Below are 26,727 nucleotides of genomic sequence, written 5' to 3'. Positions count from 1 at the left end.
TGGTTGCCAATCACGGGTCTTAGTCCAATCCTAGGTAATATGCAGTATGCAAATGCAATCCTATTACATATGCTTCCAATTTACATTTCCTTCATTGTCTGCTGGGCCCACCATCTTCAAATCTTGATCTCCCACTAAATCTAATGTATTTACAATAAATAACAATGACAAGTAGGGGATACATTTTTAGGGGGTGGGAACGGGCTATAAACCAAGCCCACTTTTATTACATATGACATTCATATCGGGCCATAAACCAGGCCCATTAATAAAACCAACAACAATAAAGACAAAATGTAAATTCCTAACATACACCTACAAAATTGGTCATGGCAATCGATCATCCTTATCCAATAACATTTAATTCAAAATTAATTTATTGGATAACATGCTGTGGCAATTCAAATTTAAACAAGATAAAATCATATTTTATATATAAAATCACATTTCACATATAAAATCATATTTTATCTCCATATCAAATAAAATCATATTTTATCTATAAAATCCAATTTTACAAATAAAATCATATTTTACTCAATATCATAAGATCATATCTTATCATCAATTGTACCAAAATAATTGATTTCAAAATTCAATTTACGGATAAAATATTAAAATTTTCCAAAAATTCAAATTTATCCAAAATCAATTTTAAAATTTACGGACTCGAACAATTCGATCCGAAATCTCGTGAACCAATCAAAAACAATTTTTGACCGGACCAAAAATAAAATTTTAACATATTAAAATTAATTTTTAATAAAATATTAATTTTTCCCGCGGGCCACCCGGGACACTCCCGGGTTGGCCCGCACCCGGGGCGCGGGCCGGGGCAGCCCGGCTGCCCCCTTAGGGCAGCAACGCTTGCTGCCCTGGCGGCGCCTGGCGCCGCCGCTGGCGGCGCCGAGCGCCGCCCCTGGGCGGCGCCGAGCGCTGCCCTGCGCAGCGCCCGGCGCCGTGCGCCGCCCCTGGGGGCAGCGACCATCGCTGCCCCTTCCGGGCAGCGATCCAATCGCTGCCCGGGTTTCGCCCCCGGAAAAAAAAAATTTTTATTAAAAATATTTATTTTGTTTCAAAAACCGAGACTCAAAAATTTTGTACAATTGATTAATTCAATCGATTGATCTGAGCAACCTGGCTTTGATACCACTGTTGTAGAACTGGCGAGTTCCCAGACCAATTAAACGATTGATACCCGGTGCAGCGGAAGTTTAAAAATTTTCTCATGGAACGATTCCATGGTGTGGGTATCAACCATACAACGATTGAATTATTGTTTGTGTAAAATTTAAATAACAATTAAATAAATTTTACCTCAAATCTCGCAACGAGATTAATGGACACCAACAGAACAATTCTGCTCTTGTTGTCTCTCCCTGGAACCGATGAACGCCTTCAATCAGGTCCACGAACAGAGGTTTAATCCCTCTGATAGATTGCACTAGAAAATCTATCAGAAGTTTTCTGCGAAGAGAATACACGAATTTGATTCGTTATTCCTTACTGTGATTCAAAATCACAGACCGGAATTTCTCTGTGACAGAGCAAGGGGGCGGCCGAAATATTATTTGAGAGAGCTAGGGTTTTTCGATTTTTGCTCTCAAAAATTATGACCTGTTGTGTGTAATTTCTGTACTGAAATAACTTATTTATAATGCAGGCCACTAACACCTTAGGGCCCATTAATCATAAGCTGGGGCCCGACAAGCAAAGCCCGCTCGTTCAGAAATTAATATAAAATTCATCGTGACTCCGATTGATGAAACGATTTCACCAATGTGCACAGAAACCATTTCTGCACGTTTTAAAGTCAAAATAAATTTTCCTGAATCCGAATTCAGTGGTTTCCAAAAATGTCCATCCCTATGTCATTTTAGGAAACCCTACTCCCTTACTCTTAATTAAGAAGTCCAACTCCTTAGTTCATTAAATTTAACTCTTTAAATTTAACTATCTCAACGGGGATTAAAACTCCATTACACTGTGTGACCCTCAATGGTTCAGGGATACAGCTAGCCGTGGGCTCACAACTCCTTGTGACTCGGAACAACACTTTCCGACTTGCCCAACGAATCATGGTAAAGCGCCTAGCAACATCGCCCCATGATTCCCTAGGTATCACTGATAGTGCCTACAAGAACCAGTAGATTTTGGTTAGCGTACAGTACGGTCCCTTCATCCATATATCCCGATCGAATCAACAACCATTGGTATATCGAGAGTCGCTCAAGATTCGATAACTATGCAATACATCTTGAAGATCAAATTAGTGACATCGCATGTGCTACTAAGAAACCATTTCTTAAATCACATCAATTACTCTGGCCAGAGATTTATCACACTAATATCTCCTCAGATCGCATAGGATATCCACACTCGCAAGTATGTGGTGAATCCTTGACAACAATGCATTGACTCCTATATGTGTCGTAACTGTACCCAATCTCGACACCTGATGACCCCCATAGAGTCGGTAAACGAGTCAAAGCACAGCACTAGCATATAGAGTCTCCATGATGTTTCAAGTCGTAAGGACTAATGGTGTACAACCAAAACCGCGGACTTAATCCACTCGATAAGTGATAACCACTTGGAAAGTCCGGATAGGGTAGTTCGATTATTCATCCTATGAATATCCATTTGCATGCTTCGAACATCTCCATGTTCCCTACCAATGAAACGTGGTACTCCGCATCGCAAATGCTAGTCTCAAACTCGAGCGATCCTTATCCTTATTATCGGACGGCTCAATCGACTAGGAACGGTTTTAGAACATACAGTGACTATAAGATGTATTTCATGATAGACATCTCCATGTTCTACCACATCTTACATACACTATAGTATATTCAAGGTCTTTATCAAAACAACAATAGTATATCACAATATAACAATATGAAGTAATATAAAGTCATTGCCATAAAAGTGTAAATAATATTAAACAAGAGATTGTTTATACAAAGAGTCATCAAAGCCCATAGCCACACAGTTGGCTCACTGGGCACCCACTCTTACAGATGGACCTTCCAATAATGGTACAGTTGGAGATGTAATTGTTTCGACTGCAGCCAATATGGTTGGTGGAGTATCAGGATCAGCACTTGGTTCATCCATAATGAGATCTTCCATAAACTTTTCAGTGGATGGAGACGGTTGATGTGCTTGATCAGCATCAGTCACTTGCTGTACTGGAGATGCAGGTGATACAATAGTGCTTGGTATCTCCATTGGGGGCACTATTGCTGCACTACTGCAAGGAGCCTCTGTCACAGAGGTGACAGGTATCTCTTGTGCAGCCACTTCTGAAACATCTTGTAGATGACTTGGAGAGGTGAGAGCGGTCGTCACTGGAGAGGAGTGAGCAATTACAACTGCTTCCTGTTGAGTGACTGCTTGGACTGCGGTTGAGGAGGGGTCGACTGATGAAGATGCTGCCACACTCGATTTTAGAGCAGATGATTGAAAGAGGTCAGCAGTGATGAGATCGGTCAGAATCCCATCTGAAGAAGGGAGAGCATAGACGTCTTCTTCACCCTGATCTTGAGTGAGAAAGGTCTTCATCATCACTTGTGCTTCCAGCACATAAGCTTGTAAACAGGCTGCTGAAGCTGGTGTTTTGACATTGTTGAGAGCTTGGAAGTGCTGAAGTAGTTGAGTGATTTGACGTAGACTATCCTGTAGTCCAGTCAAAATCACAAAGTCATCGGCAGCGGTAGGACTCTTGGATTTGAAATTCTTGACACGCTCATTAATTAGCAGAGATAGCAGGCTTCCTCGAAGCTTCAAGTCTATGAGCTGTCTTCTTCCCAGAGCCTCCACGATATCTTCAGTATCAGCAAATAGAAGCATCTTCTGCTCAATGACGTTTAGAGATTTCCATTTAGGAAATATTTGAGCGAGTGTCAAGTGAGTGCGGGAGTGATGCCATTTGTCAAAACGTTGTAGATGACGCTTGACAGTACGGAGCACGTGAGAGATGATCAAATTGAGTTCTACCGTAGCTGCTGGTTGAGCCTTGGGTGTGTAGATCATCACACCTTTCCCTTTGTCTTTGGGATCAGCTAGAGTGACCTTAGGAGCTGATGAGGCACCTTCTCGGATTATCACACCCTGAGGAGCAGTAGAAGCAACAGCGGTAGTAGTCTCGACCGTTGGCAGGGTAGGAGCAAGTCCAGAAAGAGACTTTAACTTCTTGTGCTGCCTCTTCTTCTCGCCTGCAGACGTGGATGACACAGCTGCTTTGGAGACCGAAGGAGATGACTTGCTGAAAGCTTGAATCAGTGGAACATTCTCACGTGATTCGTCTTCAGAGTCAGATTCGATGATCAGTTGGCGCTTGGCAGACTTCTTGGTATAGACTGGTTTGGCCACGACCGGAACCGTTGAAAGCGGTTGAGGGATAGCAATAACCTTTGCGGTCGAGGGCAAGGTGTCGACCGCAGTCTCTTTCTTGCTCAGAAATTTGAGAATCGTGGACTTGTTGAGCCATTTGGTGGGATGCAGAGGCTCAGTCTTGGAGAAGTCCACTCCAAGGACGCCCAAGATATGGCAGATTTGCAAAGCAAATCCCTCGGATTGCCCTTTGCCCCTGATCATTTCACATAGAATATTGAACAGAATGTCTGACCAGTTTATGTTGATCTTGGAGGCAATACAAGCCATGTATTGAAATTTCTCCAGCGTCACTTTGTCGTAAGATCCAGCCTTGGCCAGAAGATTCTTGGCCACGATATTAGTCAGTAGCCTGAATGGAGCTTTGAGAGATGTCTTCTGGGCCGGCAGTTTGATCGGAGCATCAGTAGTGGAGAACTCCTTCAACCAATAAGAGCAGTTACCATCTGGAAGATCCGTGCATTTTGTCAAACCCCTGGAGGGCAGATCAAATGTGCTGGCGAAGAACTTCTGATTGAAGGAGTAGGCCTCTGTCTTGATCAAGCATTTGATAGTCCCATGCTCGATTTGAGCGGTGGCGAAGAACTCCTTCAAAACAGGCAAATCGCAGATGGCACTGCATTCCAGAAATTTCTTCAGTCCAGAGACTTCAAGCATGGTGAAGACCTCTGTAATTCCTGCATTGTTTGCCTTAACCACGGAGTCAAAGTTGATTGCCAGGCAGGTCTTCTGGATCGACATGATAGCTGTAGATAGAAACTAGAGCATAAAGTAAGCAAAATCTAGAGAATAATTCGATGGAGCGTTTAGTGCAATATGAAGGCTTTAGCAAATGTGAAAGGTTGATATACGAGTGTAAAGAGATATATATAGGAACCTATGGGCCATAGGGTGACGTCATGAAAAAGTGTTTTTGAAATTCAAAAAAAAATTTTGAGGAGAATAATCACCGCGCCCAATTAATGTCAACTGGTTCAAAGCACAAGGCTGCTAGTACTAAGCCTGTCAGACACTAGTTTAAGGCGGATGATATGCCAATATTTATGGCAATGTAAAAGCTAAGCTATTAATGTCATAATGGCAATTATTCCCCCTAAACACATGCATACTAACTCAGATCTACTAAGCCAAGAATATTTCGAAAATAAGAAAACTTAGCGTCCGGTAGAGGCTTGGTGAATATGTCTGCTGCTTGCTGATCGGTAGAGATGTATTCCAGCTTGATTTCCTTTTTTAAGACATGATCTCGGATAAAGTGATGCCTGACATCAATGTGCTTTGTCCTAGAGTGCATCACTGGATTGTGAGTGATGGCTATGGCACTTGTATTGTCACAGTAGATTGGAGCTTCACTCGACCGGATTCCATAATCCTTAAGCTGCTGTTGAATCCAAAGTATTTGAGCACAACAGCTGCCAGCAGCAAGGTATTCTGCTTCGGCGGTCGAGGTAGCAATTGATGTCTGCTTCTTACTTGACCACGAAATCAGTCTATCTCCAAGGAATTGACATGTGCCGCTTGTACTTTTGCGATCAATTCTACACCCTGCATAATCTGCATCTGAATAGCCAATAAGATTAAGATTTGAATCTTTGGGATACCAAAGACCCACATTAGTAGTTCCCTTAATATATTTAATGATTCGTTTGGCAGCAATGAAATGAGATTGCTTAGGTGCTGCTTGAAATCTAGCACATAGACAGACTGAATACATAATATCCGGTCGACTGGCAGTCAAATAAAGCAATGAGCCAATAAGGCCTCGATACATGGTTACCTCGACCGGAATTCCCCCTTCATCTTTATCAAGCTTGATTGATGTACTCATGGGGGTAGATGCAGTTGAGCATTGTTCCATTCCAAACTTCTTTACCAATTCCTTGGCATACTTGGACTGATTGATAAATATTCCAGTTTCAAGTTGCTTCACTTGAAGTCCAAGAAAGAAGTTTAGCTCGCCTATCATGCTCATTTCAAACTTCTCCTGCATTAGCTTAGAGAACTTTGAGCACAACTTGGGGTTAGTTGACCCAAATATAATGTCATCAACATAAATTTGTACTAGTAACACATGATCACCTTTTACAAATTTAAACAGGGTCTTATCGACCGTTCCAATTTGGAAATCATGTTCCAGTAAAAATTTTAGTAATGTGTCATACCAAGCACGTGGTGCTTGTTTTAATCCATAAAGAGCTTTGTCAAGTTTATAGATATATTGAGGATGAGTAGGATTGACAAAACCTGGTGGTTGTTCAACGTACACCTCTTCTTGAAGTAGACCATTGAGGAATGCAGACTTGACATCCATTTGATAAACTTTAAAATCCTTAAAAGCTGCATAGGCAAGAAAGATGCGGATTGCTTCTAGTCTTGCAACTGGCGCGAAAGATTCCTCAAAGTCTATGCCTTCTTCTTGTCTGAATCCTTGAGCAACAAGTCGAGCTTTGTTACGCACAACAGTGCCATGTTCATCGAGCTTGTTACGAAACACCCATCTAGTTCCAACCACATTTTGATTTTCCGGTCGAGGAACTAGATGCCAAACATTGTTGCGGGTGAATTGATTCAGTTCTTCTTGCATTGCCTCGATCCAGCTGGCATCTGATAGGGCTTCATCTATCTTCTTGGGCTCTACCTGAGATATGAAAGCTGCATGCAAGAATTCATTAATCATTTGACCACGTGTTTTACGAGGAGCAGAAGGGTCACCTATGACCAACCCAGGTGGATGATCTTTGTTCCACCTAAAATAATTCCCTAAAGGGTTGTCATCAATTGGTTGATGAACGTCCTCGTTTACTGGATCATCATTGGCAGGAGGATCGTTATCAACCGGTGGATCCACTTCTGGCCTTGTTTGATCACAAACGGTAGAGGGAGCTGGATCATCCTTCTTTGGAGGATATAGATCACTGTCACTCTCTTCCTGTAGATTTGTGTTTTCCAATCTGTGACTCAGATCATTTATGCTCCCTTGAGTTTGTTCTGTACAAAGAGTAGATTCATCAAAAACAACATGAATGGTTTCCTCGACCGTTAGTGATCTTTGATTGAACACTCGATAAGCTCTGCTAACGGCTGAGTAACCAATAAAAGTTCCTTCGTCTGCTTTGGCATCGAAGGCTGTCAAATGGTTTTTGCCATTGTTGTGGATAAAGCATTTGCACCCAAAAATTTTGAAGTATGAAATATCAGGTTTTGTGTCATTCCAGATCTCATATGGAGTTTTGTTAAATCGTTTATTAATCATAGATCTGTTTTGAGTATAGCAAGCTGTGTTAACTGCTTCTGCCCAAAGCCTTTGAGAAACATTTGAATCAGCAATCATAGTTCTGGCTGCTTCTTTTAAAGTACGGTTCCTTCTTTCAGCCACCCCATTTTGCTGTGGGGATCTAGCAGCTGACAGCTCATGCTTGATTCCCTGATCATCTAGATAAGTCATAAGAGTGGTGTTTAAAAATTCAGTCCCTCTATCACTCCTGATCCTATCTATCACAGTAGATTGTTCATTTTGCAAGCGTTTAAAAAGCTTAATCAGGTGAGGTGCAGTTTGATCTTTTGAAGAGAGAAAGATGACCCAAGTAAATCGAGAAAAGTCATCTATAATAACAAGAGCATATCTCATTCCCCCTATGCTTCTTACTGGTATAGGGCCAAATAGGTCCATGTGAAGTAAATCTAAGCATTTGGAAGAAGACATACACCCTTTATTTTTAAAAGTTGCTCTCACCTGCTTTCCTAGTTGACAAGCAGGACAAACTTTATCTTTTATAAAAACTCCTTCAGGCAGACCAGAAACCAAATCATGCTTCCTCAAGTTAGAAATGGACTTAAAATTTAGATGATTTAATCGCTTATGCCACAACCAATGTTTATCATGATGAGCAGTAAGACAAGTAGGTGAAGAAATATGTGAGCAAGACCAGTTTACCTTGTAGGTGTTTAGGTCTCGTACACCGGTCATAAGAGTCTCACCTTTGTCATTTTTTATGAGGCAAGTGTGTTTGTGAAACTCGACCGAATGATCATTGTCACATAGTTGACTAATACTTATCAAATTATAGCATAGTTTGTCAACAAGTAACACATCTTTAATAATGATGTTACCATGGATAATCTTACCCTTACCCACGGTTTTACCTTTGGAGTTGTCTCCAAAACTGATCTTTGGTCCTTTGCACAACACCACTTCTGTTAGAAGTTCTGGATTCCCTGTCATGTGTCGTGAGCAACCGCTATCTAAATACCAGGTAGTGTCCTTGATAGAAGTGGTTTTCTCACCCGTTTGGACTTTTAGTACCTGCAAAGAGTGAAGAACTTTTGGTACCCATATCTAGTAGGGTCCAGGTCGGATTAGCCCTTTCGGGACCCACACCTGGAACACCCTTATAGGTTTGCCCGTGTGTGTGTCCAGAAATCTGTGCGGTCGATAGGCAGTAAATGTGTGTGCTTGTGAGGTTGCTGTGTGCTGCTTGCCTTTTTGATTTTCATCAGTTAGCCTGTACCTCTTTTGAACTGGCCTGCAATTAAAGTACTGGTAAGGCTTCTCCTTTGACCATCTTTTCTTAGAGTAGTTAGACTCATTCCATGGCCTTTTGAAATTAGATTGGTTTCCCTTTCTTCTTTCATTAGGTTTTGGTTTGATCCAAGTTCCTCTTTGATTAGAGATCTGGGGATCCACATATCCCAGCCCTCTATGCTTAGAGCTTCGTTCGTTAGATACTTTCTGATTTTTGTCAAAGCTGCACTTATCGTGTTCATATATCGTGCTGGACCTGACAAATCTTATTTTGTTAAGATTGCCTTTGTCCAGGCTTGACTGAATACAGGACTCCATAGACTGTTCATTTGTTCCAAACCCTAGACCGGTCTTATCATGTACCGGTCTTTGGATTTCTTGAATCTTGTCAATGGTTACAGAAGATTTATTCCAAGCCTTAATGGTTTCAAGTAGTTTTTTATTCTCAATCAAGGTAGCTTGGAATACTCTTTTCAAGGTGTCGTTCTCAGTAGCCAGCAGACTTAGCTTGACCTTAAGACCATCAAGCTCTTTTTGCTGCATGCAGCTTGATTCGCTTGACTTATCTTTTAGGTCAGCTCTTTCTGCCTTTACTTCCTCGAACTCCTTGGATAATGCTTTGTATTCATTAGCCATTTCGTGTAAAGCAGTAACCAAATCACTGTGAGTAAATTCAGGTGAGCCAAAGTCAAATACCTCCTCAGCTTCTTCTTCGATGTCAGCCATAAGGCATTCCACCTTTTCATCATCGCTGTCATCTGAAGAGCTTCCGGTATTGGAGTTGTCGGAGTCAGACTCAGCCCACTTGTTTTTGATTTCGTCTGCTACTAGAACCCTTTGGTCTCTTCCTTTTCTAAGGGTCCTCTTGTCCTCCTTGCCCCTTCTTCTTTCAGAAAATTGCTTCTGATCATTGCTCTTAGGCTTGGTGCACTCTGCAATGAAGTGGCCTGGCTTGCCACAGTTAAAACAAGTAGGACCATCGTTTGTATGGTCCGATTTATGATAATTTTTAAATTTAGAATTGTTTTTACGCATAAATTTACCAAATTTCTTGACAAAGAGTGTCATGGCTTCATTGCTGATTTGCTCAGCTGATCTCTTTGGAGCTTCCTCGACCGGTGGACGTATCACGGTTGAGGTTAAGGCCTTGGTTGGTTGAGAGGTAGATGGTTCATCTTCTGTTCTCATGTTGAGCTCGAACTCGTAGGATTTGAGATCTGCAAAGAGATCATGCAGTTCAACCTTGCTCAAGTCTTTTGACTCTCTCATGGCCACTGTCTTGATCTCCCATTCTTTGGGCAGAGCTCTCATAACCTTCACAGCAATTTCACGGTTAGTATAAATTTTACCTAAAGCAATAAGATCACAAATGATACTGCTGAACCGTTCATCAAATTCAGCCATGGTTTCCCCTGGCTTCATTTTGGCGTTGTCATATTTTTGAATGGCCAAGGTGAGCTTGTTTTCCTTTGTCTGGTCATTCCCTTCACACAGCTGAGTGAGCTTCTCCCAAATCTCCTTTGCTGTGGGACATGACTTGATTTTGCTGAACATATTCTTGTCCAGTGTTTTGTATAGGATGTCCCGGGCCACATTGTCAAGATTGGCCTTCTTTTTGTCCTCAGTGGTCCACTCAGCTCTTGGTTTCTCAATCATTTATCCTGCACCATCGGCTAGAGCTGGGTTGACCTTCATAATTTTGATAGGACCGTCTGTTATGACATATAGCATGTCATCATCCTGTGCTGCAAGATGTGCCTGCATGCGAATTTTCCAATCATCATACTCTTCTTTAGAAAACATAGGAATTCTGTTGAAAGAAGTCATGATTTTAAAACTTTAGATCAGCAGTTGAGAAAGGAACCCGCTCTGATACCACTTGTTGGGATCGGTTCAGAGGGTAGAGGGGGGGGTGAATACACTCTGAAACTTATCTTCTTTTTCTTCAAAATGATCAAGCGAGGTTTAGTTCACTTAATCGGTTTTCTCAACTTCTAAAACGTTTTGAACAACTTAAATAGTGCGAAAATAGTTCATAGGTTTTAGTGATGCAAAGTTTATAATGCAATGTATGAGCAGGATGTAAGATAAATGGCAGTAAAGGCTAAAGCACGATTTTATGGAAGTTCGAAGGCTTAATCCTTCTACGTCTCCCCTTCTTCCACTTAGGAAGGAATTCACTAGAAGACTTTGGTTATTACAACGTCTTGTAATACACCCACTTCAGACTTAGGACTTATCCAATGCCTAATCCGAAACTCCTAGATTTACACAGATAAGATTCTCAGTTCTTATCAGACTGGTGGAAGCTTTCAGAGTAGCTTCAAGTCTCTTCAACAATGAGTATAGTTGAATTGAGCTTCTCAAACTGCAGAGCGATCGAGAGGCTTGGAAACCCTAGGATGATCCTTGACGATCAGATATGTGAACTGTAGGCGAGGGTTTATTTGAGCAGCAAAATGAATGATCTTGTAAGTGTGCTCAAGTATATCAGATCAGGACTTCTGATATTATTCAAGTGATTGAGTTGATTGATATTTTTCTGAATTGCTTGTCTCTCACCGTTTTCACTTTTCTGTTTCTTGAGCAATCTTCCCTTTATATAGGTCAATCATCAACGTCTTTATTTTGAACGTTCTGATGCTGCATTGAATGCACATTTAATGCTCATAAATGCATTGATGATTCTGCATGAAGATCGTACACTGCAGACAACTTCCAGGGTCCAAAACTGGAATAAACGGTCGAATGCTTTATCTGTAGTCATTCTGTGTTTTTGCCATTTTGGTGCAACCTGTTGTCTCGATTGCAGGAGTCAACAAATCTTCTGATACGCCGGTTCTGCTTTTAATAAAGGATCCTGCAAAGAACATCTTGTCACAGGTACTTGTCTCGAGATATCTAGATAGGCAGTTGGCATTCTACCGGTAGAGATATTTGTCCTCTGCTGGTTTGAATAACCAGTCGATAGGCTTGAGACTTCAATCGGTCGAGAGACAAAGGCGGTTGACAAGCTTCCGGTAGAGATTTATCCTCTGCTGGTTTTGATAGCCAGTCGATAGGCTTGTGACTTCAGCCGGTCGAGAGCAAAGGCGGTTGACAAGCTTCCGGTAGATAGATTTATCCTCTGCTGGTTTTGATAGCCAGTCGATAGGCTTGTGACTTCAGCCGGTCGAGAGACATAGGCGGTTGACAAGCTTCCGGTAGAGATTTATCCTTGTGTCTTCAGCCGGTCGAGAGCAGGGGCGGTTGACAAGCTTCCGGTAGAAGTTGTAGTAGATTCCTGAAATACAATCGTTGGCAGCACATTCCTATACAATGAGTTGTTGTTTGTTATCACCAAAATATCGGATTCAACATATATATATTAAAAAAGTGTTTGTAAAAGTAAATTTTGTAAAAGAATTTATTATTTTGCCCTTATTTAATTAAACTTTAATAAAATAAAATAATTATACAAGTAGTTAATAATATGAATTTAATAGGGATAAATTTTTAAAAGAGTAGGATATATGATATTTAATATGAGAACTAAACTCCATATAAATGCTTTTTATGGCATGTACAACAACATGTGCTTTATACGCATATCAAATTTAAAACAACTAAATTGGATTATTATTGAAGAAAATTAAGAATAAAAACATATTCAAGTCAAAAATTGAGATCGAACATTGTTGAATTGTCAAAAATCACGTCAGCAATTGGACTAACAATATTCGAAAATTAAATGTTAGTACACCAAAACCAAATTTGACAACTCAATGAACTAAAACTCAAATTTGGACAAGTTAATGAATCGAAAAATCATTTATCTGAAAGAAATTACTGTAGCAAGTCAAGCTACAATAATTGTCTAGTGATTAACATGTTTTATCAGAGAAAAAATAATACGTGATTTATATTTACTTTATCAATAGAAGATCAAAATTCATCTCTAAATAAAGAGAGCTTTTAAATAAAGAAAAAATAGTTTTTTTTGTTCACTAACTTATTTAATATTATGATTTGGTCCACTAAGTTTACAAAGTTTATTTGTGATACGCTAAATTTTAATTCGGCTACTTTTGGTCTAATTGGGGACGTACGTGACACTGAAAAATACTGATTTATAATAATAAAAAAAAAATACTGACACGACGTAAAAATGCTGAAGTGAGATCGAACATTGTTGAATTGTCAAATATCACGTCAGCAATTGGACTAAAAATAATTGAAAATTAAATGTTAGTGCACCACAACCAAATTTGACAACTCAATGGATTAAAACTCAAATTTGGACAAGTTAATGAATCAAAAATCATTTCTCAGAAAGAAATTATTATTTTTTTAAAAAAAAATGAATATAAGTAAAATTAGCATTTAACATAAATTGTTTATGCTGGGGTGCAATAATAGTCTCTGAGAGCATTAATCGAAACATGATGTTTGAGATTTTGTATTGTTTAAAATTTTGAGTCGTATTGTTATCATCAACTATAAATTTTGGTAAAGCGAGACGTGTTCAGTCATATAATTAATATTAGAGTCAAGCTCGTAGTTTCGATTCATATTGATTGAAAGCACAATTATTGATAAGGTGATTGTTTGGGTGCAATAATTGTCTACTTGGGTTGAACAATTGAAACATGTATTTGTTTGAACTGCGATACGATCTAAAATATTTGCGTTACACAATTACCACTAACTATAGCTTTTATTAAAACACAAATCTCTTGATCCTACAGTTTGTAACAAATATATATATTTTACGTTTTTTAATAAATATATAACATATGTTATTGTTTTAAAATTGTTAGCTAAAAAATAAATCAAACTCAATGCATAAACATATAATATCAGTACAAAAAACCGTCGATCAGAAACCGACAAATATAACAAAAAAGAAAGTTAAATAGGTCATATGGCCACTTCAGTAGCTAATTAGATATTGAATCATGGTAACTGAAGTTTGAACTTGCCCGTAAAAAGTATAACACTTGATTTTAATAAAGCTAAACATTTGAAATTTGATAACTTCGGTCTCAATCAAATAAAATTGTTAATTGTTACGTGCAACGCACGTACATTTTTCTAGTGTATATATATATAAGACAAGCAATTCCAAAAGCATGTCTAAACTCAATTCAAATGTATAAAATGCAATGCATGTCTTTAAAAATCTGGGATTATCAAGTCTGGATAATCACAAGGTAAAGGTTCTCTGCTATTTTCCTCTATTGGGATCCCAAGGATGAAGTATCACACAAATCACACCGACTCACCCCTCGAGGTGGATAGTGCATATTTCAATCTTCTAGACTCTGAAGCAACTATATAGAGTTAAGTCGGTCATTGCAGTAAATCGTCTGCCAATGCCCCCTACTATAGTTCTCAGAACGTCTAACTCAAAATGAAATAAAATTCATTGGCTCAATATGAATGCAATGCAAATCATAACTCATTCAAGTAAAACAATTAACATGCAAGTATGTGATTTTTTCGGAACACTCGAATCAAGTTGGATTCGAGTCACTCGTTCCATTCCAGTCTAAGTCGTCTTATAACTCTGTTCAAACGTCGATGCTCCAACCTGGAAACAACAACAATAATATACTCATTCAAGATTCAATCAACTTCCTAGTCGATAGTAAGAGAATCGATACTATACCGGCTACAATCTCTAAAACGATACAACTCCTACAACCTCGCAACTCAATGACCTTCAAACAAATCTGCAAAAGAAGTAATAAAGGTCCGAGATCACTATCGACATTCAACACAATTGAAAACGGCTCAAATCAATTCAAACCAAACTATAGCCCAAAACTCAAATCGGCGGCATAACGGCTAGATTAAGATCAAATCGAAAACGCAAACAGCAGTACAATAACGATAACATCTCATAACAATGCTAAGACAACAACAACAACAAAGCAATTCCAACACATCTCCAAAACCTCATTTTCAAAAATAGGCTTCCGAAAATCATAACAATTCCGAACGACGCTCTATTTCAAAACCGACAGAGAATAAACGATCAGAACTCTGCCAAGAACAACATACTCAAAACTCAAACGATTCTAACAACATTCGAAAAATATAATGCATCTGATCGGAGAAATACCTACGATAGAACGAAGCTCTCGCAGTCGTGATCGCTAATCTGCCTTCAGAAATAAGTTTCAACGGACGGATCGAGCTCGGGATGAAATCTGGAAGCTTGAGAATCGTTGGGGAGTCTTCAATGGGGGAGGAGGCGTGTTGGATGAGGTGATGGAGTGAAGAAAATAGTCAAAACCCTTATAAATATCTAACAAATTCTAATTTTGCATTTTAGTCCCTGAAAATTCCAAAATTTTCAAAATAGACCTTGATCAAAATCAAGTCGTCTCTTGAACTCTGTAATCTCCGATTATCTCAATTAAGCTCAATTAAGATAAAATCGGGGTGTTACACATTAATTGATTTGAAAGAAGAATTAACAGTGTTATGCATAAAAAGCTCGGGCATATGTCAAACGAGATTCTCTCAGAACAAAAGATGTTGGCTTATAAAAGTGACTCTACCTTTTTGTGAGTATTGTGTTAACAGTAAACAATACAGATTAAAGTTTGGTACATTTACTACCAAAAAGCAAATGAATATTAGAGCTGATTCATTCTGATGTTTGGCAAGGACCGGTGGTGTTCCTAGGAGGAGCGAGATATTTTGTCTCGTTTATTGATGATTTTTCTAAGAGAAGTTGGGTGTAATCAAGAAGAATTCAGATGTTTTTGAAGTCTTCAAAGTTTTCAAAGCGCGGGTTGAACTTGATTTTAACAAAAAAATCAAGTGTTTGAGGACGGATAATGAGAATATATCAGTGATGAATTTGATGCATTTTTCAGTATGAGGGCATCAAACAACAGTTCAAAACGCCTTACACGCCTCAACAGAATAAAGTTGCAGAGCGGATGAACAGAACTTTGTTGGACAGAACAATGGTCATGTTGAGTACTACGGGTCTACCCAAATCATTTTGGGCAGAAGCAGTCAAAATCGCTTCTTACATTATCATTCGCTCCCCTTCAATGTCAATTGATTTAAAGACTCCGGTGGAGGCGTGGACTGGCAATCCAGCTAATTAATCGTGATGTCAATAATCAAGTGGAGCGTTATCGTGCGAGATTGGTTGTAAAAAGGTATGCTCCGAAAGAAAGCATTGACTTCAATGATATATTTTCTCATGTGGTTCGACTTAAAACAGTCAGAGTAGTATTGACAATGTGTGTGGTGTTTGACCTACATCTAGAACAGCTAGATGTGAAACTGCATTTCTTCATGGCGATTTTGAAGAAGAAATCTATATCCAGCCAGAAAGTTTTGCAGAAAAGAGCAAAGAGAACTTGGTTTGCAGGTCGAAAAAATCTTTGTACGGTCTCAAACAGGCGCCGAGATGGTGGTACAAGAGATTTGATTTCTATATCATGAGCCTTGTGTACAACAGACTCAGTACAAACCCTTGTATATATTTCAAGATGTCTTGTAATAATGATTATATCATTTTGCTGTTGTATGTGGACGGCATGTTGGTTGTAGACCCAAACAAAGATAGGGTTCAAGAATTGAAGGCACAATTAGCTAGGAAATTTGATATGAAGGACTTGAGACCAGCAAACAAGATTCTAGGGATTCAAGTTCATTGAGACATAAGTAATAGGAAGATTTGGCTTTCCCAGAAAAATTATTTGAAAAAAATCTTTCAGCGCTTCAACATGCAAGATAGTAAGTCAATTTCAACCCATTTTCCTGTTAACTTCAAGTTATCCTCTGAAGTGTGTCCTATTAGTGAAGCATAGAGGATGTGGATGTCTCGAGTACCATATGCATCAGCAGTGAAAAGTTTTATGTTCGCTATGATCTGTACAAAACCAGACATTGCACAAATAATGAGAGTAGTCAGTCGGTATATGGCGAATCTTGAACAAGAGTATTGGAGCACAGTTAAGACAAAATTTTCTTCTGCATGAATCGATCTTATTTCATTTCAATTCCTTCATGATACTTCTCAAGATTGCAAAACTCAACCAATCAAAGTATTTTTTTTAAAAAAAATATTTTTCAAATTATTAATTAAAACAAACCCAATCGAGCAGACATGCATGCATATCATATTTTTAAAATGTGAATCCGCTAATTAATTAATAAATCCTATAAATTGTTGAAAAAAATTTATAAATTAAATATAAAATAAATGAGAGCAAATATGTAAAATCTGATACCAGGGAGTTCAAAATAAAGTTTTTTGTGTGTCAGGGGTTCAATGAAGAAAAAGGCTGACACAGGGACTGAAATCTGAATCATACTTTTTATTTCTGAATCCTCATTTATCGCTAGTTTGCCCAAAAAAAAAAAATTTGGATCAAGATTCAAAACAGATATAGTTTTAAATATTTTGATTTTTTTAGAAATCATGAAATAGAGATGGCTACGAGTTGGGTCTTCCGTTCTCTCCTGCAAATCCAACAGATCAAATTCGGGTTACATCAGCCAAAAATTAATAATTTTAAATTTATTAAATTAAAAAATTTAAAATTTAACAAAAATCATTAAATTTAATTTCGAATATATATTTATAATACTCAAGACAAAAAAACATGGTTTATATTTTAAATTATATTTGATACTAAACAGTATAAAATATAAATATTAAAAAATATCACCACCATTTATCTGAAATTTATCTAAATTGTCATATATTTGGAAAAAAATTATTTCTCCCCAGTATTGTGTTTCAACTATTCATGTCAAATGTTTCAAAAAAAAAAAAAAAAAAAAAAAAAACTATTCATGTCAAATAATTCTCAAAAATATAATTCAACAATTAAAATTTTACGACTAAAAAATATATAAAAACAAAACAAAATTAGATTAAAAATTTATCTCAATAATTCACAATGATACTCAAATTAACGTGCCCGCTGATTGATTTTGGGCACAGAGAAATCGGCAATCAGCGATGGCGGCTTATGCAGCTCTGCTCTCTCTCGGACATATCCTTGACCAGATATCGCAACACCCACCGCGCCAAATGGCTGTTCTTGACAAAGTCCAGATCGATTCTCTGCTTGAAAATATCACTTTCTTGCAAGATTTTCTTGAAGAATTTTCGCTAACAAGGGTGGACGAGATTCAGGCATTGGGGGAAAAAATTTCAAGATCAGCTTATGCAGCAGAAGATATCATTGAATGTCGTGTGGTGGATCAAATTCTTGAAGATTCTGAAGCTGAAACAAAGCCTGAGACTGAAAGTAGCTCTACTCTGTTCTGTCAAGATCTGCAGAAAGTAATAGAAGAACTTGGTTCTACGAAGAAAGATGTGATGAAGATTAAGGGAAATGAAGGGATTAAAATCGTGCAGCAGCCAAAAAGAGATGCTACTGCTGGTTCTTCCATACGAGGTGCATCCATTAGCAAGAATAATATGGTGGGATTTGATGAAGATTTGATTCAAATAATGGAGAGACTCACTGGAGACGAATCAAATCTCCAGATTCACTCTGTTGTTGGGATGGGTGGCATCGGCAAGACTACCCTCGTGAGGCACGTTTTCAAGAGTCCTTTGATTGTGCACCACTTTGATCTTCATGCTTGGGTTACAATATCTCAACAATACAGCGTGCACGAAATCCTTTCAGGCCTATTAAAAGCTATCGGGGTTCTTGCAGGGGGAGGTGAAGAAATTACTCAAAAGAATGATAACGAATTAAGATTACTTCTACATAGAAGTTTGTTTAATAGAAGATATCTCATTGTAATGGATGACATATGGAGTATCGAGGCTTGGGATGGCATAAAGAGGTTCATTCCGGATAACAACAATGGTAGTCGAGTCCTGGTAACTACAAGACTATCAAATGTAGCTGATAATTTTCACTCATGTACCTCTCATAAGCTACGTTGTCTAGACTATGATAAAAGTTGGACTTTGTTTTGTGACAAGGTGTTTGGACAAGAAAGTTGCCCTCCTGAATTGGAGGAAGCAGGAAAGAAGATTGTTAGAAATTGTTGGGGACTTCCTCTAGCCATTGTTGCTATTGGTGGGCTTCTTTCAAAGTCTAGTCGAACAGTTGAATATTGGGAGTATGTTGCTAACGATACTCGCACAGCAGTAAATATGGAAGGCGATGGCGATTGTTTCGGGATATTATCTTTAAGCTACAAGCACTTACCTGTTCATCTAAAACCATGTTTCCTTTATATGGCTATATTTCCAGAAGACTGTGTGATTAGCATTTCAAGACTCGTTAAACTATGGGTTGCGGAGGGGATTCTTAAACCGATAAGTTCTAGAAGTTTGGAGGAAATCGCAGAGGATAACGTAAAAGATCTAGTTCATAGAAATCTCGTCCGGGTACATACTTATGGGACTAGCAACAAAATCAAAACTTGTACTATTCATGATCTCCTAAGAGACCTATGCCTTAGGGAAGCTCAAAAGGAGAAATTTATTTTTGTTGCTATGAGACAGGGCGTCGATGATAGTCCTACAAGCATCAACGATGAGCGTCGTCTTATTATTAATCGAAGCTTAAAGGAAGAGAAATATGAACAGGTCTTTGGTGCCATGAATTCAACGTCATGCACCCGATCGTTGATATGTTGTAGTTTGCGAAATGCCACATTTATGAAGCTGCCTATCAGTCCTAGATTGCTAAGATTGCTCAACATGGATGATTTCTACTCCTACGAAGAAGTTTTGTGTCTGGTTAACTTGAGATACATTGCTTTCAAGGCTCCAATCTCTCTAGATCAGTTGAATCCATTAAAATCTTTATCCTCACTTTGGAATCTGCAGACCATTCATATTGCTGGTATGGGGAGTGAGAGGCCAATGAATCTACCAGCTGAAATATGGGAAATGCCACAACTCCGGCATCTAAAACGTAATGACGGAGACTTTTATTTGCCTGATCCTCCAAGCACCAAGAGCAAAAATGGCAGCCGCGATTTTTCTGTTTTAAAAAATCTACAGACTCTCTATAACGTAAGAAACTTCAGGTGTACCGATAAGGTTATCGGTAGAATCCCAAACATAAAAAATTTGGGAATTACTTACAGGAATTTTGCCCCAGGCCATGGGTTGGATCACCATGAAGTTAACAAACTTGTCCATTTATGTAATCTTGAATCACTTCTCTTAAATTGTGACAAGGATGTGCTACAAAATCTCCGCTTTCCTCATTCGCTCAAGGAGTTGACTTTGAGCTCTTGCAGATTATCTTGGGAAGATTTGACGTTGGTTGGTTCATTGCCTCATCTCGAAGTTCTCAAATTGAAGAGATATGGCGTCCAAGGGCCTGAATGGAATCCAGTGGAAGGAGAATTCCTTAAATTGAAGTCACTGCAAATCAAAGGCACCAATCTTGAAGAGTGGATAGCAGACAGTTCTCACTTCCCACGCCTAGAGAACCTTGTGCTTCAATATGCGAGAGACTTGAAGGAAATTCCATGTGGTATTGGAGAGATACAAACACTTAAATCAATTTTATTAGAAGGATGTAGTGATTCAGCTAATTCTTCTGCAAAGGAGATACAAGAGGAACAACGGAACCTCGGAAATGATGACCTTCAGGTTCATGTTCGCCTTTTTGGCAACTGGAAGCAATTCTTACCAGCCTTCAACCGGAAGAGGTTGTTTTCAACTTTGGAGTATCCTGTTGATTCTTAATATTTTCTTGTGTTGCCTGATGTTCTTGATTGTATTCTCTAACAAAGAAGATGATGGTTCACTCGATTGGCTTTTATGCAAGTCCAAAAATTCTTGAATTATGTCTGCTAGCATGATCTGAAAGCATATTTCTTTCATTATGTACTTTCCACTGCTTGCAGCGGAATCACCTTCAACTATTACTTGTTGCAAAAATTTTGGTACAAGAATTGACTACTTTGATCACTAAGTTGGGTGTCTTGCTGTTAGTGGCAAATTTGAACTCATTTTTGGCACAAAATTTTTAGTTATTTTTTTTCCTGTACAAGTTTTTTTTTTTTTTTTTTTTTTGTTTATGCTTTTCACCATAAAAATAAAAGAAATTAGGAGAAATTTTTAGTAATTTTTTTCCTGTACAATTTTTTTTGGTTATGTTTTTCACCATAAAAACAAAAGAAATTAGGAGAATGATTATTATCTATAGTCTATACTATATATTTAGCCACAATCTTTTATTGGTAAGACCAACGTACACACTGTGGCGCTACACAACCTGTCAATTACAAAAACGACAACTATTTGTAATTTCTATTGTGTAAATAGTAGAGATAAATTTTAGTTTTATTTTTTTTGAAAAATATTATCAAGTCCTATAATTTTCTTATATTATAATGTCCCTTGAAAGTTAATTGTTCTATTTTATGATCTAATTATGATATGTTAGCATAGAACCGAGTGTCTTTTCTTTTGTTATATCAAAAACGAGTGAGAGTTAAAAATACAACTCAAATTTTTTAATCGATACAACTCAGAATCGATGCTAAAGATCTCTTGGTTTAGTGACAAGATTGAAAAAGATCATTTGGTCTTAAGTTCAAATCTCACGTGTGAGTAATAGACGGTAAATGAAGTTGGTGACGGTTCATTATACATATGATTAATAATATACATGATACATCAACTTCAAGCGCTCCAAATTTTATTGTTAAGTCATGACTGATCACTAAAACCCACGTACGGGGAGGTAATTACAAGACGATATAATGTTATGCCTACGATCGTCCATTATATATATGTTGATAACAAGCTACTTGATACATCAGCTACGAGCCAAGGAATTTTATTTTGGAGTTACGATCAATCGCTAAAACCGATATATATGTATCATTTGAAGTTTTTAATACTTTGTTTGGACGTGTTTTGGAAAAGTTTTTAGTGTTTCATGAATTGTGTTTGACAAGAATTTTTTAAAAAATTATGAAAATGTTTCTTTAAAAATGGTTCTCGAAACATATTTTTTAAAGAATAATCGACATATTTTTTTTTGATATTTTTAGAATAAAAACGCGGATCAAACAATTATCCAAACTCTTTAATTAATTTTAACTATAAAAATAATTTCATAGAATGATTGCTATTTATTTTTCAAACAATTTTTAGAATATCTTATATAATTTTTTTAAATAATTTCTTTTATAAATTTTTGCCCACGTAGAGCCTTGAAGTTTCTAGTCAACCACATTGAAGATTCATTTTGAGACTTTAGAGCGACGGCCTATTATCATCGAAACATTTTTCTTAAATTTTTTCTAAGGATCGGAAACTCAGTTTTTAAATTGTGTGAAAATATATTAATACACTTAAAATTCAACTAGTAAAATTTATACAAATAAAAATTAAATTAAGTTCCGAAAGCTAAAACTAATAATTAATTTTTTAAAAAATTGTTCAAATAACTGTAATATTTATAACCAATTTACCATACAGCGACAAATGAGAGAATACAATGCGAGGTTTTCTTTGGGCATGAAAAAAAGGTCAAAGCTCAACTCTTTCAACTGAAGCAAACATGCAAGAAGAAAATACAAGGGTTCGTGAATAAGCATAATAAGATTTATATGTGGACAAAAACTTGAATTTTCAGATAACTTATACGAGAAAATTATATCTATTTTTAACTTTCACAAAGAATAATCATGCCGGAAATGCTAGTTTTGGAGTACCTTTTTCTTGTAGTTCAGAAGCCTTTTGTTAAGGCGAAAACTCGTCCCGCCAAAGGCGGCGGCAATGCAGAGATAGCTTCTTCGATGACCTGACAAGCCAAAGTTTTTGGAAATCAACGTGAAACAATCAACATAATTAACCCATAAATTAAAATTATGTAGTCTACTATACAGGCTGTGAAGATCGTCACTAGAATCATCAAGATAGTGTAATTTGTGACAAATATGTGTGAAACTGTGTTGAAGACACTCACGTTCAATTGATAGCGAGCTGAAAAGTGGATTAAGAGAATTGCTTTGTTCTGGAACTGAGACGCATACTTGATTATCTAGCAGCGCGATAATAAAAGAGCAACAGAACTCCTGTCAGACATTTGATGAAATATCAACGTAACCTGGGACATGAAACAAAGGAAGTAAAAAGATTAACCTCAGACAAATGAGTGTGTCCATATTCTCTTGCACCCTCCACTGTGGTTGAATCCTCAACAAAGGTGCTCTACATGATAGTTTTGGAGACATAAAAAAAATGAACTAAAAATCCATTGTTATGCCAAAATCAAAGGAATCTTGAAAAGAACTGTTCGGGTATTAAGCTGTACACGACTCACTTCCATGAAGTTTGTGAGAAATACCTATACTTCTCCCCTGACTAACTCACATCCTTTAGACGTTGATAACTTACAACTGAACGTTGTTTCAAGGAAAATGCACACATTAATCCAAAATTTATATAAAAAAATACCACATATTCATATATTTTGTCCTCTTTTACTTTCCTTGATTTTGTTCGTCCTCATTGTTTGGGTGCGCAGTTTCATTTGCATAACCATTTTGAAACAATAAGGGTTTAATTGTCGAGCCATCTTTACATCTCTGGCACGTATTGACCACTTTTGAACTGAAACCTTACATTCAGTAGCTACATGATCGTCGAACCAAATGAGATGAGAGAGTACAGTTATATCCTACTTTTAGAATATAATAATAGGATGATTCAAATCGCAGATGTGTGTGGGCAGTTGAAAATTGGTACCTCCACAGCAAGAATCTTTGCCCGCAAGACATCAATATTGTCAGGATCAATAATGAAGTCTGACATAGTGTCTCCAGTGAATGCGATCTCGGGTGATGTATATGTGTCTGTAATCTGCCAATACATGACAAACATAGTCAAGCAAGATCAATTCAAAATTTATCGAAAGGATACGCATATCTTTAAAAATAAGCGACATAAGGAAGCACTAAAAGTTTTTGCAGAAGTAATTTAAATAGGCTCTCTGAATACAAAACATCATTTCAGATTAAATTATTTTAAAAAAAGAATGTGATGAGCACAGCATAGTTCACATCGAATGAGATTGGTTGGTGGAGAGCAATTTAAGAGAAACTTCGTATCTTTTGAATTTCTCGAGGGAAAAAAATTCAGACCTTAGAGAAAATTATTTCGACATTTATAAGAGAATTTGGTGAGAAAGAAAATTTCTTAACTCAAGCTTGATTCATCATGCTTGAACTTCGCAGGAAAAAAAGTAAAACATGGTTTGACACAAAAAAATCTAATCAGCAAACATGAAGTTTGAAAATGAAACCTGGTGAGTAATAACTGAACAACTTAGAGTCTAAAAGCTTTTGTATAATGATTATGGTCTCTTTGACAAGTATTCTTCTTATAAATTTAAACCGCAAACAACTATCAAAACAGACCTCCACACCTGATTGCTTCAGTTTCTTTATCTCCTCTCCTGGAAGCCCAACAAATTCCAACTTAAGTTTCTGTCTCACAGAATAAACTATATAGCCCTGTCAAAGACCAATAGCAACTAATGAGTACCCTGGAATTTCTAAACAATTTTGAGTATCTACTACAAAGCAGCCAGAGGGATCTGAGGAAAACCTGGCTTGGAATGACGTGATAAGTTCTAAATGCTTTCACTTTAAGGTCTCGTCTTAAATAAAACTCTTCCCCTATAAATTAGAGTAAAAAATAAAGTAGCTGCATAGGGAAAGTTAAAAATGAACAAAACATCACATTAGTAATGCCACATTACCCACATCCAGACCGATTAGAGTATGATTAAGCTCGGACTGGTCCATAGCCCTGTGAGCTTCAAAAATCTTTTCAACATTCTCCTTGATAACTTTTGGCACAAAAATAGTTGGGGGAGCCATTCGATATAAGCCACGAGTCGCAACATACATTGGCAGTCCTCCCTAAAACAAAGTGACAGTAACAATAAGCTCTCTCCTACTTAAAAATGATAAAACTCACTAGAGTCCTGCTGAAACGAATATATGAGTGAAAATATATCCCTTGACCACACACAGTACACTTAATAACGTCTACGTTCCTTATGCATTAAGGGTCGAAAATTAATTAGGAGATTAAGTTGCCTCTGGAATGATGGATTTTGCTGACAATGTTGAAATCCAAATCTCAAAACAACATACTATAGAAGTTGAAGTATAGAATTGCTTGGGTAGCCAAAAGATTTAAAATTGATAATTTCGTTGTTTTCTATCTAACAAACAACAGTACAAATTTCAAAATCTTTCAACCCGTACATAGCTATATAATCTCAATTCCCAAAGAAGTAATAAAATATTGAACCAGTTAATTCAACTTCAAGAGCTGAACTGCACCCTGAGATCCTCAAGATACAAGCCTACAAATGTCCAAAACCCATAAACTAGCTAAATTTTTTATGCCCAGAAAACAAGGACTTGGGGAAAACAAATGTTTAGTGAATAGACGAGAAAAAGAAAATAAACCCAGAAAGAAAAGGAGAAATATGTAGTGAAATTACGATGTGATCCATGTGTCCGTGGGAGATGAACAGGAACTTCTGGGAAATGGCGCGCTGCGGGCACTTGCCAATATCAAATGCCAAGCTGAGACTGGGGAAAATCACGCAAGTCTCGTGCCCTGCAATCGATAATCCATCAATGGTGTATCCCTCTATTCGCAGCACTTCATCTTCCTTTTTCTTCCGCTTCAGTTCAAGCTTCCTATCACTGGGCTTCTGCAAATCTGCCGATTCAGAAGCATTTCTTTCAGCAGACTCCATCAATTTCGGGATTCAGATTGGAAGCGTTTTGACCGATAATTTCTCTTGGATTTGAATTCTGAGAAATGGAACTTGAAAAGGCCGCACCTTTTCCTATTTGCTAGATTTCTTGGAGATGCAACCTAGTATCTGAGACCTTTGAAGAAGATCAGAAAATTAGAATGTTTTTCTTAGGTTAAGCTAAAAATTAAATTAATTAAAGAAATTTTAGGCACGAATCATTTAAAATTTATAATTTGTTTTGGAACAATTCTTAAATATATCTCTGTATCTTTTCTATTTTTTATATTATATATCTTTAACTTTTCATGTTTCAAATATATCCTGATCCATTAAATAGTTTCTTGAATTTGTCATTAAAACTAAATAATGCTCATTCTATCCTTTATTTCTCTATTTAAAATTTAAAAGTTTAATCTCATCATGCTTTCGTCAGTAAATTAAAGCAGAATACCTCTTTGACCATACTGTTATCGGGTCATGTCCACCGGGTTTTATAGGTTGTTCCTCACAACCAAACCACGCGATCGCAACTGATGGTTTCTGACACAGACTCCTTCAGCAGCAGCTAGCACAGCCCTATTTCGTTTTCTACTTTAGGGCGTATAGTAAAAGCTTAATTTTTTAAATAAAATAACATGATAGAGAATAAACTTCGGAAATTTATTCAGACAACATATTATTACATAAATCAACCTCCTTTGAAGAGAAGGAGATAACTTGTTTAGCTACTCATAGTAGTCTTGTTCTTGAAATACATAAAAGTAAAACTTAATACAATAGAAAGAGAAATATTACAATGTTTTATTTGTAAGAAAACTGAAGAAAATGATCGATGTCTTCAGCTTTCTTAAAATCCTGTATTTATAGCCGAAGTTCCACTCGTTTTACCGAGAAACTTCAGAGAATCTTACAGCTGTCTTGAATTCTTTATGCCATTATTGATGGCATCTTTTGCTCGTTGGAGTCACATGCCCGATGGCATCTTTTACTAGTAGAAGAGTCACATGCTTGACTTTTTCTTTTGGATTTATTCTCCTCACATGTCTTCTTTATTATTGTCGGGAC

General features: G+C 37.4%; 2 protein-coding genes across 5 annotated transcripts; one reads left to right on the top strand and one right to left on the bottom strand.

Annotated features, from left to right (window-relative positions):
* Positions 1-17,826: 17,826 nt before the first annotated feature.
* On the top strand, positions 17,827-20,802 carry LOC140859884 (putative late blight resistance protein homolog R1A-3). Its single transcript, XM_073262493.1, has 2 exons — positions 17,827-18,776; positions 18,882-20,802. Exons 1-2 carry the CDS (start codon positions 17,898-17,900, stop codon positions 20,607-20,609), a joined length of 2,607 nt encoding a protein of 868 aa, XP_073118594.1. The 5' UTR covers positions 17,827-17,897; the 3' UTR covers positions 20,610-20,802.
* Positions 18,197-25,793, bottom strand: LOC140859885 (nuclear ribonuclease Z). Of its 4 annotated transcripts, none has more exons than XM_073262496.1 (9): positions 25,399-25,793; positions 24,643-24,805; positions 24,489-24,559; positions 24,299-24,394; positions 23,628-23,741; positions 23,022-23,090; positions 22,846-22,920; positions 22,592-22,680; positions 18,197-18,215 (listed from the first exon to the last, which is right to left on the bottom strand). In XM_073262496.1, exons 1-8 carry the CDS (start codon positions 25,657-25,659, stop codon positions 22,606-22,608), a joined length of 924 nt encoding a protein of 307 aa, XP_073118597.1. In that variant the 5' UTR covers positions 25,660-25,793; the 3' UTR covers positions 18,197-18,215; positions 22,592-22,605. The 4 variants fall into 4 exon arrangements, 3 of the variants coding, with proteins under 3 accessions (XP_073118597.1, XP_073118596.1, XP_073118595.1); XM_073262495.1 differs by lacking the exon at positions 18,197-18,215 and adding an exon at positions 22,269-22,426; XM_073262494.1 differs by lacking the exon at positions 18,197-18,215 and having other exon boundaries at positions 22,269-22,680.
* Between the last annotated feature and the right edge of the window lie 934 nt (positions 25,794-26,727).

Source organism: Henckelia pumila, chromosome 4, assembly GCF_033568475.1.
Source record: "Henckelia pumila isolate YLH828 chromosome 4, ASM3356847v2, whole genome shotgun sequence".
Classification (NCBI taxonomy): Eukaryota; Viridiplantae; Streptophyta; class Magnoliopsida; order Lamiales; family Gesneriaceae; genus Henckelia; species Henckelia pumila.
This window is presented reverse-complemented; position numbering and strand designations above follow the sequence as displayed.

Excerpts from the sequence above, each read along its gene's own strand:
- LOC140859884 (XM_073262493.1), top strand. The coding sequence starts at position 17,898 with ATGGCGGCTTATGCAGCTCTGCTCTCTCTCGGACATATCCTTGACCAG. Across the intron at positions 18,777-18,881 it reads ACAATGGTAGTCGAGTCCTG|GTGTTTGGACAAGAAAGTTG; the intron begins GTAACTACAAGA and ends TTTTGTGACAAG.
- LOC140859885 (XM_073262496.1), bottom strand. The coding sequence starts at position 25,659 with ATGGAGTCTGCTGAAAGAAATGCTTCTGAATCGGCAGATTTGCAGAAG. Across the intron at positions 24,560-24,642 it reads TCTAATCGGTCTGGATGTGG|GGGAAGAGTTTTATTTAAGA; the intron begins GTAATGTGGCAT and ends TCTAATTTATAG. Across the intron at positions 23,742-24,298 it reads TGAAGCAATCAGGTGTGGAG|ATTACAGACACATATACATC; the intron begins GTCTGTTTTGAT and ends ATGTATTGGCAG.